This window comes from Andrena cerasifolii, chromosome 3, assembly GCF_050908995.1.
Source record: "Andrena cerasifolii isolate SP2316 chromosome 3, iyAndCera1_principal, whole genome shotgun sequence".
NCBI classification, from domain to species: domain Eukaryota; kingdom Metazoa; phylum Arthropoda; class Insecta; order Hymenoptera; family Andrenidae; genus Andrena; species Andrena cerasifolii.
The window spans coordinates 13,141,500-13,159,714 of record NC_135120.1 but is presented as its reverse complement, the minus strand read 5'-3'; the positions used below and the strand labels follow the sequence as shown (position 1 = coordinate 13,159,714).

Sequence of the window (18,215 nt, the reverse complement as noted above, 5' to 3'; positions counted from 1 at the left end):
GGACGCCTGAAGAATGGCAATCTGGCGATCAGCGGCGCGCGTTGCGTAAGTCAGTAAAGGCGCGTACGTCCTACCCGATCGTCGAATTGCCATTCTCTAGGCGCTCCTCGCTCGAATTTTCGAACACGAATAACGAAAAACAGAGCCTCCGCTTCGTCAGTCTTAAATTTCGTTCTATTTTGACACGTTCATTTTCTACTATTTGTCGCCAAACACCCCGCATATGAATTTGATTATCCTCTGATTTTGCGACAGCTTTGGAAGCGGATGCGCGGTGGGATGTTTAATGAATATTGACGACGCGATATTTGGAGCCGAGAGGGGATGCATTGTAACTATTTCAATCGGCGGTGGCTAACCAGCGGCGACAGTAATAAATTAATATCGCTGCTCGCAGGCCTTCAAGCGTCACACGTTCATCTACGCGCATGTATTTTGAAATATTAGCCAAGTTGATCGGGAACGTAGCGATTTTTCATGCCAAACTGTCGCTATTTAATCTACATACCGCTTGGAAGCTGGAGCTTGACAGAAACGACTGAAACAGATAAATTTTCAATATATGTAAAATCCTTAAAACTTTTAAGGTATGTCAAATTCTTTACTCGATCTTTTCTGCAAAAGTGTGCTTGCCGCGAAGAATCTTGTGATTAAGTAAGTAGATAAGAATCTTGTGTGTAATAAAAACGCTTTATTATTATTATTATTCACAACAGTTGGAAGCAAGGGACATGAGAAATATTCCATATCGAAGACCATCCCATCAGGTTTGCAAAACACGGAAATTTTGCGCGCCCCGACAGTATTGATAAGGGACAAATTGTTGTGCCAATCGTCGCGTGGGCAAATTCAAAAGCGTAAGGTAAAAGGTGCTATGGATGCTAAGTACCTCAGACGCACGGATGACAGATACCGCAGAATGTCAGGCCGGCAGGTGGAAGCTTGCCAATTCGCGGCGAGATTGCCGCAAAGGTTTAAGATCCGCCCGACTGCCTCGACGAAGAAGGTACCAGGATGAAGATGACCCTCGAAACGCGATCCTCCCTTTATTGCTTTCTAATATCATCGCGTCGAGATGTTTGCCTTCGTCCGCGACGCTCGACTTGTGGAGGAGTCTTCTGGCTTCTATAATGGCACGTTCACCTTTCGATTTTATATATTAATTTATTTACGACACGAACTCATTAAGAACAGAAAAGACGATAAACGAACAAATAATCGGGCCTAGCTGTTTAGAAAGCTACCAACCCTCAATGATCTGAAATTGAGTTTTAGTGTGAAGATTTTAATTGTTAATGAAATGTAGATTTATTTCTATTGAGTATATTGTATTTCTTGTTATTCTTTTACAACGCTTTTTAATGGGTTATTCAATAGTGAGTAGTATAATTAAAATTATTTTAAATTTTCTATAGCTTTTGTTTTTTAAATCTGACATGGAGCTATGGCTTGATAGTTTTAATAATTGTACCTATAACGCGTGAGTTGTGAATTTTTTGCAAAATTAGAATTACAAAATTATGGGATCCGTACTGCGTTTAACTAATTTCTTGTCCAGCTGAAAGTGAGCCGGTTGCAGAGGATTTCCACTGAAACGTAGGTTCCCGTCGACGATACAATGGAGGGATGAGAAGCGAAATCGAGAGAGAAAATAAAGGGCATATCCAGTGCCTACCATTTTCGGCGGAGCTGCAATGCGAGATGTCCAGAATCGCGTTAAACAAAGCGGCGAAGCAACCGGGCGTCCGAATCGGCTTGCAGAAAGTAAAGCGTTCTCGGGAAAAATAACGCTCAACGTTTCAGCGTGGAATGGAAATTCTGATGGACCCATCATTTCTTACGCCCTCTCTGCAACGGAGCGTCCCGCGCGGAGGACATCTATCTCCGCGCTCGTCTTCCGGGCAATAACGTTTCGAGGAATCCGGGAACGCCCGGGGGAGGCTGGAAGCCCTCGTAACGTCCGACGGTGAAGGGTGTCCAGGGGCTAGTTGCATCGGCAAAGAGTTTGAAAGACCCAAGGACGTCGATCTTGTGGACCTCGAGGCGGGACAGATGCGCGAGCACACGGAATGCGTTAAGCTTGACACGGGAGACAAGAGGAATGGAAAAAGCGCAATAAACGCTCACCGAAAGAATCGCCCGCCGAAGGAAGTACATACGGAACAGGGAAATGCTTTCTTGGAATAATAATCATTGACCATGGTAGCTGTAAATACTCAGGGTTCTTCTTTTTTAGTAATAAAGACGATTAATAATAATAACAATAAACAATAAGAAGAGGGAGAAGGGAAGCGAAGATACGGGCGAATTGGGACCTTTTGCAACACTGGCATCGCTGCAATATGATTTCTATTGTACCCACGTCAGAGAAAAAAGCGACAATTTTTTTTTAATTCGTTTAAGGAATATGATAAGTGGTGGATATCGATGCTTCCTTGGTAAGAAGAATTTCCTCGACGTCCACTTATTAATTTCCATTTACCAGTGGCACACCCAAAGTGGGGGGGTGCAAAAGGCCCTGGCACCCCCTAAAGAACAAGGAAAAAGGAGATTGATGTAACCACGACTGAAGTAATTCAGGAGCTTTGTCAAAAGAGAAGAAAGCTGGATTTTATTCTATATATAAACTTTTATAATCACCTAATGAATTTCATTGGATTTGCATTAAAAATATTTTTAGCCGTTCAACTCGGCTGCTCTTAAGATTAAAGTGACTATTTCTTTTCTTGGTGATTCCGGGGACATGGGATTTTCCTTTAGAGGCCTCTACTCGTATGTAAACTGGGTTACGCTGTTTCTAAATTAGTAGAATTTCAATAGCAAACTCGTGGCTTCGGTTTCATACTGATTAATTCGTAACTTTAATGAAGAAATACAGAATCGGTGGCTATTGCCGAAAATCGGGGGTCAAACGATTACCTTAAATTCAGAATTAGGGAGAAACATTACCGGGGACACAAATCGTGTTCTGGGGACTGTCCCCGGAAATAAGGGACGAACGGTCACCTTACCCAAGATTAAATCCCGAGTGCGTCACTTATCACAGTTGGGCATTTCGCTCCCGCATTTTGCGCGGGATGCCTCGCGAGGCTGTGCGAGATCGTTACAACTATCCGGAAACTTTTAATTGCACCTGGCAATGTCGAAGCTGGCGTAGCGCGCAGAACCGGAACAATGGAAACGTGGATTTAGTTAGAGAAAAAGTAATGGTCGATGCAGAAAACCGATCAGAAGTGGGGGATTCCCCTACCGTTCAACGGTAGAGCGCAGAGAGGTATACACCCCTCTTGCTCCGTCGAAGAGGAAAGCGCGTCATCGGCATCCCCATAGCAACGAGTAGTTCGTGTACTTTTTCAAACAAGCCTTGAGCGGTGGACGAGCGAAAAGCTTCTTTGAGTTTAGAGAGACAATTAACAGAATTCTGCTCGTTAGTTAAGCGGCACTGCTTTCCCCACCAGCGAGATGAACAACGGCCTGACGCTGCAAGGGAACTCGGACCGAGTTTCCCACAATCTGCGGGAGAAGGTGAGAAAAACGCTTGCTCTCCGTCGTGCACCGCGCCCTTGTCTACACGTGCGTTCGACTAAGGGATTCCGAATCGACTGCCGTCGCAATCACGCGAGTTCCCGATAGTTCTAATGCTTACTTAAGCATTCTTCTCGTTTAGAAAAATGTAGACGAATTTGCAGTAACTCGGAAGTGACTTGTTTGCTGCACAACCGAAGTCGCGACCCACAGGTTGTAAATCACTGGACTAAGGTGACCATTCGTCCCCGGAACACTGTGTCCCCAATTCTGAAATTAATTAATTAATTTGTCCCCGATTTTCGGTAATAGTCCCCGATTCTGTATTTCTTCTTCGACGTCACAAAATAGTCGATGCGAAACCGTAGCCACGAGTTTGCTATTCAAATTCTACTAATTTGGAAACAGTGTAACCGAGTCTACGAAGAGGTGGCAGCTAAAAAACAAATGTTTCATGTCCCCCGAAAGCCTAAGAAAAAAATGATCACCTTAGCTTTGATACGTATTATTTTGTTCAATTGTAGTATTTTTAATCTTTGTAATCGTCCTTGTTTCCCGTCGCGATCGCTGCAACAGAAAAATCTTCCACCTTCCCAACGGAAATTACAATATTCCCGACTCCTACAATTTCCCCTTTACCTTCGGACTACGCACTGTGTCCGAGAATTTAATCCCGAACGCGTTAACTTTTACTCAGGTGGCGAAGAATAATCGAGAACGGCGTACCTACCTTCTCTACCTCATAGCGAGCTATCTGGAAAATCATGGGTGAGCATTGTCATTGAATTTCATTTTAATCGAGTGGTTAAATGCGAAAGTCCCTCTAGCTAGACCGATCTTTCAAAAATTAGCCCGCCGTAGGCACACTGGGTCGTTTATGTCCGGGCAAATTGCCGCTTTTCTAAACTTCCTTCCGAATTTTTATTTTTCGTAATTAATCCTTTGTACATTTCACTCGAATAACGATTGTATATTAAAGTAGAGATTTGAATAAGTGTACCATAATTTTTTCAGATTTTTTAAAAGTCAAAAACAGTAAAAAAACAGCCATGGGCATGAACAACCCAGTGTGCCCACCGCGGATTCGCGAACGATTAGAAATTCTCGTGTTAATTCAGAAATAAATTTGTTGTATTAGAAATTGATGGCGACTGATTGGCTATAATTGACGATTTATCAGAAATGAAATATAAACTGAAGGCAGTAATCTCTTTACAGATTCACGAGATCTTCCGACGCACTTTCGGCAGAAGCCCAACTACGAGAAGACGTTCGAGTCTGCGATAACATCGACTTGGAAATGATCCTCATGGATTTTGATGCTTATTACCACCTAAGATTCAACAAATATCCCACTCTTTGTAAGACTATAGTGTAAGCCAGTGTCTATTTAACTTACGTAATTTGTAAAACGCTAATTGGACGGCAAATAGACTCGTTTGCAACAGTAAGCTCCACACCCTTTACTGGCGGTTTATATACCCTCTATGGCAGTGGTGGCGAACCTATGACCCGCGGCTCAGACACGGACCTACGAAGGCTTTTTAACACGTTGATGTTTATAAACTTATTTTTTATATCATGAAAGAGAAAACAGAAAATTCAAAATATTAAAAAATTAAACACACTGTCCCCTTTCCAAGTGACGCCACTGACTTACAAGGGAAGATCCCGAACCCGAAAATTCAAAAAATTCTGAAACTTTGTGAATATGTAGGGGATTTCCTCCTGGTTACAACGCAATTTTTGTTCCCTGCCCAAATTCACACGAAGGGGGTTTCGAATGTTACAGGGGGAGCAAGAAGAGCGCCACGGCGCAGAGCAAGCACGAGAGCAGGAACGCGAGTAGATGTGACCTGGAAACTAAGGGAGCCGATCAGCAGATGAATGATTTCGTTCCACAGGATATTAGTCTCGCGATGACGGTGATGCCGATTTTCGGAAGCGGTGGCCAAGCTTCTACGAAGGAGGCGCCCGAACTATCCACGTGCTCGGATATAACGAAGGTCATCAAGGACCTCTATCCTGAGGACGCGGTGTTGCAGGGCGTAGCTAAACAGATCTCGAAAGTAAGCCCGATGGAAGTTCTCAGAAAAAAAGATTTCATTCGCAGAGTTAATTCTGAAGCGTGCGTTGACTTAGGAAATTATACTGACAAATTTGAACGTTACCTGGAACGATGTGAAAGGCCTCAAAGAGGGGAAAGAATCCATATACGACGCCCTTGTGTACCCGATGAAGTACCCGATTTTCTTCCGTGAAAAATTCAGCCCTTGGAAGGGCATCTTACTGTACGGGCCACCTGGCACAGGTGAGATACGAGCTCTCGTATTATGTTCACGTTTCTAATGTAAGGTGACCATTCGTCCCCGGAATTTTTGTCCCCAATTCTAAATTTAATGTCAATCATTTGTCGTCGAATATATATTTTTTTAAGCGGAATATGAAATTTTATTAAACTGTCAAGGGGTTAAAGTTAGAAAGTGGTCAATATGAAACCGAAGCCACAAGTTTGCTTTTAAGATTCTACTAACTTGGCAACGGTGTAACAGAGTCTACGAAGAGATAGGGGTGGTCCCTAAAAAAACATATATCTCGGATTCCCGAAAAGCCGAAATGGTCAACCTTATTCTAATGTTAGAAATAAAAGATGAATAAGGGACTCGATAAACAGGTAAGACAATGCTGGCGAAGGCGGTCGCGACGGAATGCAATTACACTTTCTTCAACATAACGGCCAGCTCGTTGATCAGTAAATGGCGAGGGGACTCTGAGAAATATATTCGGGTAAGTTGATTGGTACCTATTACTCTACCGTTGAATTTCTCATCGACACACGCCATTCAATTGGATAGGTACTTTTTGATCTTGCCTACGCTCAATCGCCCACGATTATCTTCATCGACGAGATAGACTGGATAGCCACGAGCATGGAGGATGACTCGTTATCCGAACCCGCGAGAAGATTTAGAGCGGAACTGCTTTCCAGGCTAGATGGAATATTATCCAGTGAGAACTCTAATGTCATGGTGTTGGCTGCTACTAACGTCCCTTGGTGAGTGCTGGCAATTTCATGTGGTGTACACTAATAATTAAAATTCACGGAAGAGGCTTTGACTAAACTTCTTCTAACGAATCTAAAGTAATGAGTAAATACGTGTGGGGGAATTTAAGGGGTGACTCTAGACCCGAAAATAAGAGGAAAATCAAGAATAACAAATTTATGTTTGAGCCTTCGTTTTGTAATTATTACTGTTGAAGTGAGGTGAGGAGAACGCCTGAAGAATGGCAATTCGGCGATCAGCGGCGCGCGTTGCGTAGGTCAGTAGGGAGTGTTGTATGCGCTCCTGTTTCTCGTGCGTTCCTCACTCGGAATTTTTCAGCATTAATTACAAAAAAACCAAACCTCCACCGCAGTTTAATTACTCTTAATTTTCGTATTATTTTGTCACGTAGCATCGCCCATTTCATTTTCTGCCATTTGCTCCCGAGTATCATTTATGAAAAACAGCCAAATCCGTGAATCGTTTGGTCAATTTATGTCTGTGTTTTGAGTATATTCGTCCTAGAACCACTTAAAGTTATATACTTTTGTTACCAGGAACATAGATTCAGCTTTACTGAGACGTCTGGAGAAACATATTTATGTACCGATACCTGATGCAGAGACTCGGCACGATATATTGGCGCATTATGTTTCTTCTGAGATGATAGAAACGGAAGAATATAATAACTTAGTTGCACAAATGAATGGTTACTCGGGCGCTGAGATAAAGTTGGTTTGCAAGCAAGCATGGATATCGCAATCGAAGCCTACTTGGCAACGAATCGAGAATAAAGAGATAAAAGTAGTGGATTTGGGATACCATATAAATGACATCGGGCACTTGTTTGCGGCGCTGAGATTAATTAAACCTGCAACCAAAGATATTATTCAAAGATACTTAGACTTTCATCGAACCGTAATCGGCAACGCGTAAACAATACATGATGAAAAATTCTCTTATAAGTTACATCGCGAGATACTTAATAAATACTTTTCGTCTTCCCACAATAAATGAAACACGCATTTTTTACTTCTATTATTATCGCACTGTGTTACAAAATTGTATTTCAAATAAAAAACATTTATACAGTCAACAGTTTTTCCTTTTCTCCTGATTACTCCTCGCTTGCTTCAAACCATGATAGTAACCTGTAAAAGCTTGACAGTCAGTTAAAAGTCTACTTAAAGGCCGTCGCGCATTTCGGCGAATCGAAGAGATTAATAATTAATTAATTGTTCATAAACTTTCTCTTCGCTTCACCAAAATGCGCGACAGCATTAAAAGAAGACACGAATGTAAGTTAAGTACCTGTATGAAAACCACTGATGTACCATGACATTAGCATACTCGAAAGTGCATCTGCATCGTTGTCTGGAAGCCTACAACAGTTTCCCATTAGAGTTTCACATTCCTCGACCGATTGAAATAGAAAATGATCGATTAGTACAAAATCATGCAAATCTAGTGCTTACTTAGCCATCAATTGCGGCGGCAAGGGAGGCGCAGGCGGCATCATATCTACCATAGAATTGAAAGATGGTCCCGGCACAAAGCGATGCTTGTACGCTTTCGTTTCCTCCGATTCGAAATCCATTTTCTCTCCATTGTACCTTCTTGAGTTTACACTTGTCTCATTAGCTTCTGCATTTCCTTCGTTCAATTTCTCGGCGAGGGAATCCTTCTGTTGAGCTATCTGACTCTGCAAGCCTTCCGATTCTAAAAGAGAACTCAACTCCACCTTCTCCGTATTACCGTACCCTGAAATCATCAATATATACATTGTCGCTTTAAAACTTATAGAACACTGTACGCAACTGATTTCCACTTGTTAATCTTGAACGGCAGTTTATTCGACAGCATTACCTACAAATTTTACGATACAAGTCCCTCTGTTCTCATAAATTTTTGACACTATTGCCTCGTAAATTTCTCCATCCTCCGAGTATATTGCACGGCAAGGTGCCCCCACGATCCACTTCTATGCAGATAAAGTTCACGTACGATTTAATATTGTAATTAATGAAAGAGACAGAAGATTTGAAACTTATAAGTTGACAGTTGAAAATTGTCTTATACGGAGCGCCTAATACTGCTGTAAAATCATGACCTTATAAGATGTGTTTGTATGTTGAGGCTGTTTAAAATTCTGCGACTTCTGTTTGGCTTGAGGAGCATCCACTTCCATGCCCATCCGCTTGGCAACTTCCTCTTTCGCTAAGTTCACTGCTTTGTCGTACGCTTGTATTAGTGCGCGATCGTCCCAAACATCTTCATTATCTGCTTTCGCATCCTTATAAAAATATATGCATATGGTGGAATGTACGTGAGCATTTCAAATGCTCCTTTTTATAAAGAAGGCCATTGATTTTCACAAATCATTGGAAATATCGCTGATTAATATAAGTTTGGAGAGAAACTCGTATACTTAGCAGAGATATTTTGGGGTAACGGATCATAACCTCAACTAAAAATAATACGGAGACGAACATACATTTCCGTTTCCTCGGACAAACAGGACGTTGTCGTCAGCCATTTTCTCCAAATACTATTAATGAAATGTCAAATTTCTCTTCAAAAATTTAATTCATTCCATCCTTCGTATACAACTGTATATAAACAATGGCAGAACCACACCGTTGCCAACCACCGCGTATTATAATTTACTATGCAACTTTACTAAACAATTCTATTAGTCGCTTTATTCATTTATTTGCTACTTGAAGACATTTTGCATTTTGCATTTTTACATTGTCAAACATTTAAATCACTGACGAGGTATAGGATAGACCTTTTTTTTCTTCCTGGAGAAAATCCCTAATGGATATCTCGTCCGCCGGTGGAGAGACGAGTTATGTGTAGTGTTGGCTAGAACCGTGATTTGTGAATCACGAGTGATCCGATCACGTTCATTCCCAATCACGGTGATTTTTCACAGTGATCTGTGAATTTCCTGATCGCTTCTGATGGGTGCAGGCAGAACAGTGATCCGTAATTTTCGTGATCGCTTCTGATTGGTGCAGGCAGATCAGTGATTCGCGATTTTCGTGACCTAATTGATGGAAAGCATAACTGCTCTTTGCACGCGCAACATAACCCCAATTTCTAATTTCTCTTGAAACATTCTCAAGGCCTCACTGTGCTTATAGAATCTCAGTTGTATATTTTGAACCAATGTAATTGTTCTTGATCTATTTAAATTAACGAATATTTATTTACTTTAGTTAAAATGTTTAATGTATATGTGAATACTTTAGCCAATCACATCAGTGCGTGCACACATTGACTATTTATGAATATGTATACTAAGTATATATGTATTCGCTGAATTAGTACGCTTTGACTGCAACACAAGCTATATTGAAGTATTTTATAAAAAATAATTCAATCAAGATCAAGAATTACGATCACAATAAACAATTCACTCAAGTTAAAAGAATCACGATCACGGTCGTCATTTAACTTCATTTACGACCGTGATCGTGATTCTGCGATCACTATGATAAATCACTGTTAGTGATTTGCACTCCACCCCTACTCCTGACTTGGTAGGTCCACACGGCGGGGGGGAGGACTTGGGCGAGTTTAAACAGAACGATGCGTTCGCCACCCCCTCTCACTGCCCCTCCCCAAACGGTATGCATTTTTCTGTCACCGGTTTGTGTGGTCCTAGGACCCCAATACCATTTTACTGTCGCATGCAAGCTTACCGATGAAGTACCGAAATAGATTGTAACGCTACGCGTGGTAGGAATTAGGATTCAACACTGATAGATTGATACCTTTTACCGCTATGTGGTGGTATTGTTTCAGACCCGTGTAACGAACATGAATGTTACACAAAAATATATTTAAATCGCTTTTTATTATTTGATATTTATGTGATAAGAATCGTCGTACCTATCTATGAGCGGATTATACACATACAAATATCTACGCCTAATAAATGATGTAATAACGTAAAATTGGTTAAAAATTCTGAAGTCACGCGTAATCGCGTAAAAGGTCCAATATAACCAATAAAGAGGTACTACTCGAATGAAAAGTGTTTCATAGCTGAGAAAAAGAAGAATGTTTGCGCGTTGCGACATTTACACGTTCAAATAAATTAAGTGAAATGCGTATTGTGATGTATATCGCGAACATTCATAAGGAATGGCTGAGAAAGAGGCAAAGATTGAATATGTGACAGAACCTTGTCCCATCAAGCCTCGTAAAATAGGTCCACAAAACATAGTGGTACGCCTAAAGCGTCGGGAAACGTTTGGTTGCCTTTACCCAGGAACACATGTGCACAACGCTCGACAATTTTATCAGAATGTATTTCCAAACTTCACTGTTATGAACGTAGAGAAACCGCCGTGTTTTCTCAGGAAATTTAGCCCCGATGGACGTTACTTAATAGCTTTCAGCGCCGATCAAACATCCATAGAGGTTTATGAATATCGCGGTGCATCTGCAGCTGCTGATTTATTAGCGAATTGCGAAGGTGAATACATTGGACATAAGAATGATGAACATAGTTTTCAAATTAGAAGTAATGTTTTCAATCGTTTTTTTAAGGTAAGTGGTGCTTTAAATTACTACCGACCGATTGGATTAGATATAAGTAACCATACATGTACATATAACAACATTTATAGGCTAAATGGATCGTGAATGTTGTTCAGAGTAATGAACAGTTAAATAGAGAATGTAGCCTGTTTACGGATGACGGCCGGTATGTAATTGTCGGATCAGCTGCTCATATTCCGGACGAATTGAGGCCACATTTCTATCAGGTATGCTTCTATTGAAAATTAATTACCAGCTGCTTCCTGAACCATTGCGTAAAATTAAATTTGATTCTTCAAGATTTATTCCAACAATGAAGCGTTAACTCCGAATCCTAGGTCACCGCTCGAAGACTACAGTTTACATCTGGTTGATTTGCGTGGAGGGAAATTATGCGACACTAGACATTTTAAAGTAGACAAGATATATTTATCTCACAATCAAGGTAATTCTTAATCTTTTCGATTAAAGATTATACGCTGCCGAGAAACATTCTGTTTTGAGCATGTAATAAACAAAGTAAGAGGAATATATATTTCTTTATGCAGGTCTTTATTTGTATAAAGATATATTGGCGGTGCTGTCTGTGCAACATCAAACTATTCACATATTTCAAATCCTTGACGGAATGTTTATAAATGTTAGAACGATAGGAAGGTAACATTCGTCTAAAAAGAGTATCCCCTAACTTCTATTAGTTGCAATTGCTACATTATATTATTGGCGATTATCTCTAATTTACAACAGATTCTGTTTAGAAGATGATGCTTATTTGGTTACAAGTGCTTGTCCAGGAGTAAATTGCCGTCCATTTAGAGACGTTACAATAAATAGCCTCAAGCACAAGTTATTAGTTTACCTGTACAAAAGAGCAGCATACATTAGTGATACAACAAACGATCCGTTCGAATTAAGACGTTTCTATCAATATTTTGACCAGGTATCGCTATGCTTTCACTACGACCACTGTTCTATGCTAACGTGTACGGTGTAATTTTAACAAGTTAATGTTTCAGTTGAACGCGCTACGAATGTGGAAGATGCAATTATTGGACACGAATCATATACTTGTAAGGTTTGCCAGTGAAGAAGTCGCAACACTTCAAGCGAACGAACCTAACGCGCAGCCTGCACTTTTGGTGGTTTATGATATGGTTTCAGCGAAGATATTAGCTGCATACGATAACGCATCCACGCAGCTGTTAACGCAATTTGAGAACTTTAGTGATTTCTTCAGAAATGCTAGGATGAGTACCGACTGTCAATACATGTGTTCTCCGTCTAATAATATATACGCAAGGTATAATACAATTACAAATAACTTATTGTTAATTAGTAAGAATCGATACCTGGCCGACAGTCATTTGTGGCCTTAATTCTTTCTTACAGACTGTTACAACAAAGATTCAAGCAAACTATAGTAAGTGCTAGATATGGCGGTGTTACAGAAGCTACGAAGAGATTGCTCGCTCAATTGCCGATCTGCGCGCAATCTTACTCTAGTTCCCCGTATTTGGACTTGTCTCTGTTTTGTTACGATGATAAATGGGTATCTATGATGGAGCGTCCCAAAGCGTGCGGAGAACACCCTATAAGGTATACATATCTATACTCTATAGGTATTCAACTTAATATCACGCTTACTTTCACTAAAATCAAATGTTTATTCCAGGTTTTATGCTCGCGATTCTGGTCTTTTAAAGTTTCGAATGTATGCGGGGATGCTAGGCCGTACGACACCTACGGCTGCTAGACGATTGGTGGCGTTCACGTTCCATCCGACGGATCCGTTTGCCATATCCGTTCAGCGGACGAATGCTGAATACATTGTCAGTTTTCACGTCAGACACGTTTAACCTTCCATCGGAATATGGAAATATCGCTGATTATTATCATTCGTCACCCCTCCTTTTCCCCTCTACATAGTATATCTTCTTCTTTCCAATAAAAACGATCTCATTGTACATACAGTCTCAAGTAGTCGTAAATAATGCTATATAGTATAGATTGCTTGAAAACCACTCCACGAAATCGTAGACGACGAAGTTTATTAATTAAGTAACAACCATTAATAAAATTTGTAATTTCTTACGATTCTTGGCACGATTCAAATTGAAGGTGTTCGGTGTTAAAAAAAAAAAACAACTTTAGACATATTTAATCATCAAGTTCAATTAGCAAGGTATTTGTTTTATAAGATAGTTATATGGGAATACGTGAAAAATGCATGTAAATAATTGAAACAGCTGTGAAAGAACAAACTTTTTCATCTTTTACCATTGTGGGTACTTTCCATAGTACTTATATTTAACATGAATTTATATATACAAGATCTATAATAAAACATTGCATGAAACGATGTTGTCTACCATTCCTAAGGTGACTAATTCCCAAAGAATTTGCGAGGAATAATTTCATTGGAATGAAATCCACTTCATTTGGCGAAGAACGGTTTGTGTTTTAAGATACAACTGCAAAATTATGCAAATTAATTCATTTCCTGCGGTAGTTCGATTCGCTGAAAGAAAGGTTATGTTCTCGAACACGCAAAGGGTTGGTACATTTATTTATTTACGATCTGAGGGCGTGGGCATCTTTTGGGGTAACTGCGCAGGATGATAGTGTTTATTAAACAGTGCAAAATTTTCCTCTACGATTTTGTTCTATCTGCACTTGGAACCATGCGTAACTACGATAGGTGATTGGTCGTAGAGAGCGTAAGCCGCAAGGATTTGTGATTTGACTCACGTAGTGAAAGCGACCGAAAACAAGTCAAAGCAAGTCCGCAAAGTGTTGAATCCTCGTAAAAGTTGTGCGAAGCCATACTAATAAATCGCATGTAAAGTTATAACGTGATATTTCAGTTGAAAGTTTTGTACATTGCGCATTCCTGGTCTGTGTCGAAACTCTCTTGGAAAGTATCTCGTGCTAAACGCGCTTGTGACTCCATAGCTCTACAGGGGAGTAGGTGGTGCAGCCATGTAAATAGTTCTGCAGTTTCGTGTAGACTCTAGTTTCCAGTATCACATTTCAGCTTTATTTGTGATCACGTCGACAAGCTGATATTATTTCAAAGAGATCAATTATCTGGAACTGTAAGTACATACATTTTCTTCAATTTCGTAATACGTAATGCCTAGGCAGTAAAGCTATTATTACAGATGCCTACTGATGCCTACTTACATATACATACACTTGTACTTATGAGTGTAGTGAACACGACACGTATAGACGCATCTCTCGGGTGTACGCATTACAAATTTTAACCTACATTTTCCATTGACGTGCAATAGTAATAAACATACAGCGCGTACTCAAGCATTGCATTACTTGAAACATTATTAATACTATTATTGGCAATAATAAGTAAACGATTGTGTATAAATAAATATTCCAAGGCACGTGTTAGCGCGTAATAATCACCGAATTTCATTTTTCTTCAAATCATACTTGCATACTACTTACATACATACATACTTACGTACTGAGTTACTATTAAACAAGTTACGTTTGTCATAACGCACATACCTACTTGCGTTCGAGTCATTTGTGTTTATTTCCGTTTTTGACAAATTCATTGACAGAAATAGTAATTATGATACCTCTATAAAATATAAGTTTCTGCATATTGCTAATTAACTCGTATCTGTATCTAAGCATTTAAGGTATTTTTAATGTAATTATATTTCAATATATCCCTCTTTTTCTGTTCTGTTGCAGTGTTACAAAACAAGAGCTGTATGCGCTACGGAACAGTATTAATATCAGATGTCTGTTTTATTAGCTTGAAAATGTGTCATGGCATACTTTGAATATCAATTCATTGCTTAACAAGTATCGAGTGTTAAGATTCATCTACCCAGAGTGACGGAATAATATTTGCAACAGATAGCGAGCTGTAGATCGATGGTGATTTTATATGCATGTTTATATATTGATCTTACTATTTAAACCAATCAAATTATATGTTTAACGCTGATGTTGCAGCTATAAAAATGAATGACGATAAGAAGAAAGAAGACTATGATAATGATATTCATAGTAAACAATTGGATAAAAAATGTTTTCTTCCTTGGAGTCCTTTGGAAGAAAGCAAATTCTTATCGAAGCATAGATATGTCTCGTGTAGTAGATCAGCTCCGCACAAAAACAAACGTTTTGTTCGGTATAAGCTAAGTAGATCGCTGTACCTTGATGTAAATATTCATAGCTCTAGCTCGGAGGACAGTTCTTTCGTAGAAGATAAACATCTCTCGAGGTCTGCTAAAATAATGAGGGCTCTAAATGTCAGCAGCAGTCGTGCGTATTACGAAAGGACGAAAATAAAGAAATCGCTAAATTTCAATTTAACCCCCAGCCCGAAAAGATTTGTGCCCGCTAGAAAAGGTATAAGGAAGGCGTTAAGCTTAAGCTTTACTTCGCCCGTGTTCGGCTCGAACAAAACTTTAGATTACGATGATGATCCTAATGATACTACGAACAGTAGTTTGACATTTACGTCTTCCGAGTCTATCGATGAGAACCAAAATGAGACACCGTCGCAACGAAGTACGAAAGGTCACAGGACATTACACTATTCTACACCCAATACAAGATTAAGCAGAAAATCTTTATGCTCGACCAGCTTCGCACCAGTATTACCCAGTCGACTGAAAGAAACTATCGATAATGTTATGTGTAGTAGTACCCCTAATTCACATTCATTCAAATACATCGAAGGAAGACCTAAATGTTTGGATAATATTGCAACAAATACATCAAGAAATTTGTTTCACGAATTTCACGGCGGCGACGACGACGACGACGATGACGACGGCGACGGCGATGATAATAGGCCACACACACCCGAAAATTTCATTCGTATAATTCCTGAAAGTATGAGCGCTATCAAAAGGAGCCACAAAAAGGTAATTGAATGGGATCTCGATTGACCCTTATCCTTCCTGGTTAAGATTTTCTCTTTTTTTTATATTTTTTGTATTCTTTCATGGTTACTTATATGATGTTTAAATGTTGGTTTAATGTGTTTAATGATTTTCACTTTACATTATAATGTACAGGAGAGGTCATCGAAGCGGAGCGAGCATTATGCAACACAATTTGCGAATGTTTTTGAAAATGATGCAGGCATATCTAAAAACGAGACCGGCACTGTGGAAGATTACGACTATATTCCTATCGACCTATATTCTGATAAAAGCTTAAATTTGAAAGACATACCAGTGTGCGATTCTGAAGATGGTATTTCAGATACTGGCTCACTTTTTGATTATACGGAAGAGCGGAAACATATCGCGGAAGATTCTGAGAAAGTATTGGATTCTATACTAAACTGTGATAGCGGTCCATCGAAATTTCACAGGTACGATATAAAAGGAAAACCAGAACCGAAGGAAAGTGATGAAAATTTATGTGAAAGTCAAATCGCAGATCACAACGAAATAATTGAAGAAATTAATGACGTTAAGACGAGCAGCATGTCTGCTCGCTATTACAATGCGAGAACCGAGGTTCGATCTGTGACGCCCGATCCAACAACAGAAATCGTATTAAAATCACAGGAATCAATTACTCCTGAAAATGATATAAATGTTTTACGAAGTTTGGCTAAAGATTCGATAAAGAAATCTCGTAGCAAGAGTAAAGGTGATAATAGGAGGAAATTGTTTAGTCCAAAAGTTTTGCAATGTAAGGTGGAAGTGACGGGAGAGGAAGATACAAAGTGTTGGCAAGATGTGAAAAAGGAGGAAAACCCTGAAGACGATAGATTGGTCAGTGAACAGAGTAATCATCTGGAGCGGGCGTGTACCCCGGAAAATATAAATTCTAGTAGGCTGCTACTGTCGCAATATAGCTCGATTAAAAAGTCTCACCGAAAAGATAAACATAACAAAATAGTATCTGGATTTTTGAAACGACAAGAATATTTTAACAAAGAGGTTGATTTCGTCAGAGATACTGACAATGAGATTAAAGTGGAGAGTGATGATGGTAGACCCGAATACAAGAGTTTGGGAAGTCTTTCATCGAACTCCGACGCTGTTACAAATGTGGATGAGTCTACCTCTTCCGCGACGCATGTAGATGAGACCGCATCTCTCAATAGATTGTCTCCAAGTAAAAGAAAGATACCGTTGGATGTGTCGTTGGATCGTGACACTCATAATGTATCGTGTGATTCTGAATTACAAGAATCCGATGCGTCGGCCGCAGAAGAATTTAAGATCTTCACGCCTCTTAAAAGGAAACGCTCATTGATTCCATCAGCCGTGAAAGAGAATTATTACGATCTACTTTTGGGGAAAAATGAGATTTCAGATGAAGCCGTCGCGAACATCAGTTTGTCGAGGTGTTTAACGCCTGTTCCAAACTTTCGTGATATTTACACGACGAGAATTCCGGGCGAGAAGTCTCTCGCGGCAGTAAAACTTGATAGCAGTATTGCCAGCGAGGAGGTGCCAACGGAAATACACGATTGCGACGATTCAAACGATACAACTGGAAGGTTGACGCCAAGAAATATGTCAACCGTAGAATTATACTCCAATCTGGATTCCATTAAGAAATCGCACAAAAAGAATAAACGTGAAAATTGTTCACGGAAAACTTTCAAGTTGGTTAGAAATAATTGTTGCGATGAAGAGAGCCAGGCTGTGTCAAAGAATATTGAAAACGTCACGTACGATAAGTTGGAATCTTCGGACGATTGTATCGGTGTGTACGACACGAATAAATCAATCGACCATGATGATATAGATGTAGATATAGATATAGAAAGGTCGGCTAGTAGTCGCGCAAGTGATGAAAATTTGGCGAGCACGAGCACAGAAAAGTTATTACAGAATGTCACGCCACCAAATTCTTTGAAAACGAGAAATTATATCAAACTGTTACGAGAAACGTCTATTAAAAGGTCGCATAAAAAGGTCCGGGATCAGAAAAAGTACGACTTATTAACGGCTGAGGCAAATGATTTGTCAGATGATGGATCTATATTCGGCAATGAGGAAAAATTAGTTCTTACCGAGGATCAATCTACTAAAGAGTGATGTTAGTTGTTTATTAAAACAAAAGGTTGATATGTTTTGAAAA

The 18,215-nt window shown here is 39.7% G+C and overlaps 4 protein-coding genes across 5 annotated transcripts; 3 read left to right on the top strand and 1 right to left on the bottom strand.

Moving 5' to 3' along the window:
• The first annotated feature begins 3,044 nt into the window (after positions 1-3,044).
• On the top strand, positions 3,045-7,566 carry LOC143366835 (katanin p60 ATPase-containing subunit A-like 2). Its single transcript, XM_076808247.1, has 8 exons — positions 3,045-3,525; positions 4,223-4,293; positions 4,744-4,899; positions 5,318-5,594; positions 5,668-5,836; positions 6,200-6,312; positions 6,381-6,580; positions 7,127-7,566. The coding sequence occupies exons 1-8, from the start codon at positions 3,463-3,465 to the stop codon at positions 7,503-7,505; spliced, it is 1,428 nt and encodes a 475-aa protein (XP_076664362.1). The 5' UTR covers positions 3,045-3,462; the 3' UTR covers positions 7,506-7,566.
• A 26-nt stretch (positions 7,567-7,592) lies between these two features.
• Positions 7,593-9,327, bottom strand: Smn (survival motor neuron). Its single transcript, XM_076808264.1, has 6 exons — positions 9,064-9,327; positions 8,680-8,862; positions 8,436-8,550; positions 8,045-8,330; positions 7,881-7,951; positions 7,593-7,720 (listed from the first exon to the last, which is right to left on the bottom strand). Exons 1-6 carry the CDS (start codon positions 9,103-9,105, stop codon positions 7,662-7,664), a joined length of 756 nt encoding a protein of 251 aa, XP_076664379.1. The 5' UTR covers positions 9,106-9,327; the 3' UTR covers positions 7,593-7,661.
• Positions 9,328-10,366: 1,039 nt separating this feature from the next.
• Abo (de-etiolated protein 1 abo) lies at positions 10,367-13,482 on the top strand. The gene is made up of 8 exons (XM_076808243.1): positions 10,367-11,132; positions 11,213-11,350; positions 11,424-11,568; positions 11,672-11,780; positions 11,871-12,063; positions 12,140-12,423; positions 12,513-12,719; positions 12,796-13,482. The coding sequence occupies exons 1-8, from the start codon at positions 10,725-10,727 to the stop codon at positions 12,977-12,979; spliced, it is 1,668 nt and encodes a 555-aa protein (XP_076664358.1). The 5' UTR covers positions 10,367-10,724; the 3' UTR covers positions 12,980-13,482.
• A 1,636-nt stretch (positions 13,483-15,118) lies between these two features.
• Positions 15,119-18,215, top strand: LOC143366830 (uncharacterized). Of its 2 annotated transcripts, XM_076808237.1 has the most exons (3): positions 15,119-16,030; positions 16,184-16,306; positions 16,340-18,215. In XM_076808237.1, the coding sequence occupies exons 1-3, from the start codon at positions 15,119-15,121 to the stop codon at positions 18,170-18,172; spliced, it is 2,868 nt and encodes a 955-aa protein (XP_076664352.1). In that variant the 3' UTR covers positions 18,173-18,215. The 2 variants fall into 2 exon arrangements, with proteins under 2 accessions (XP_076664352.1, XP_076664351.1); XM_076808236.1 differs by having other exon boundaries at positions 16,184-18,215.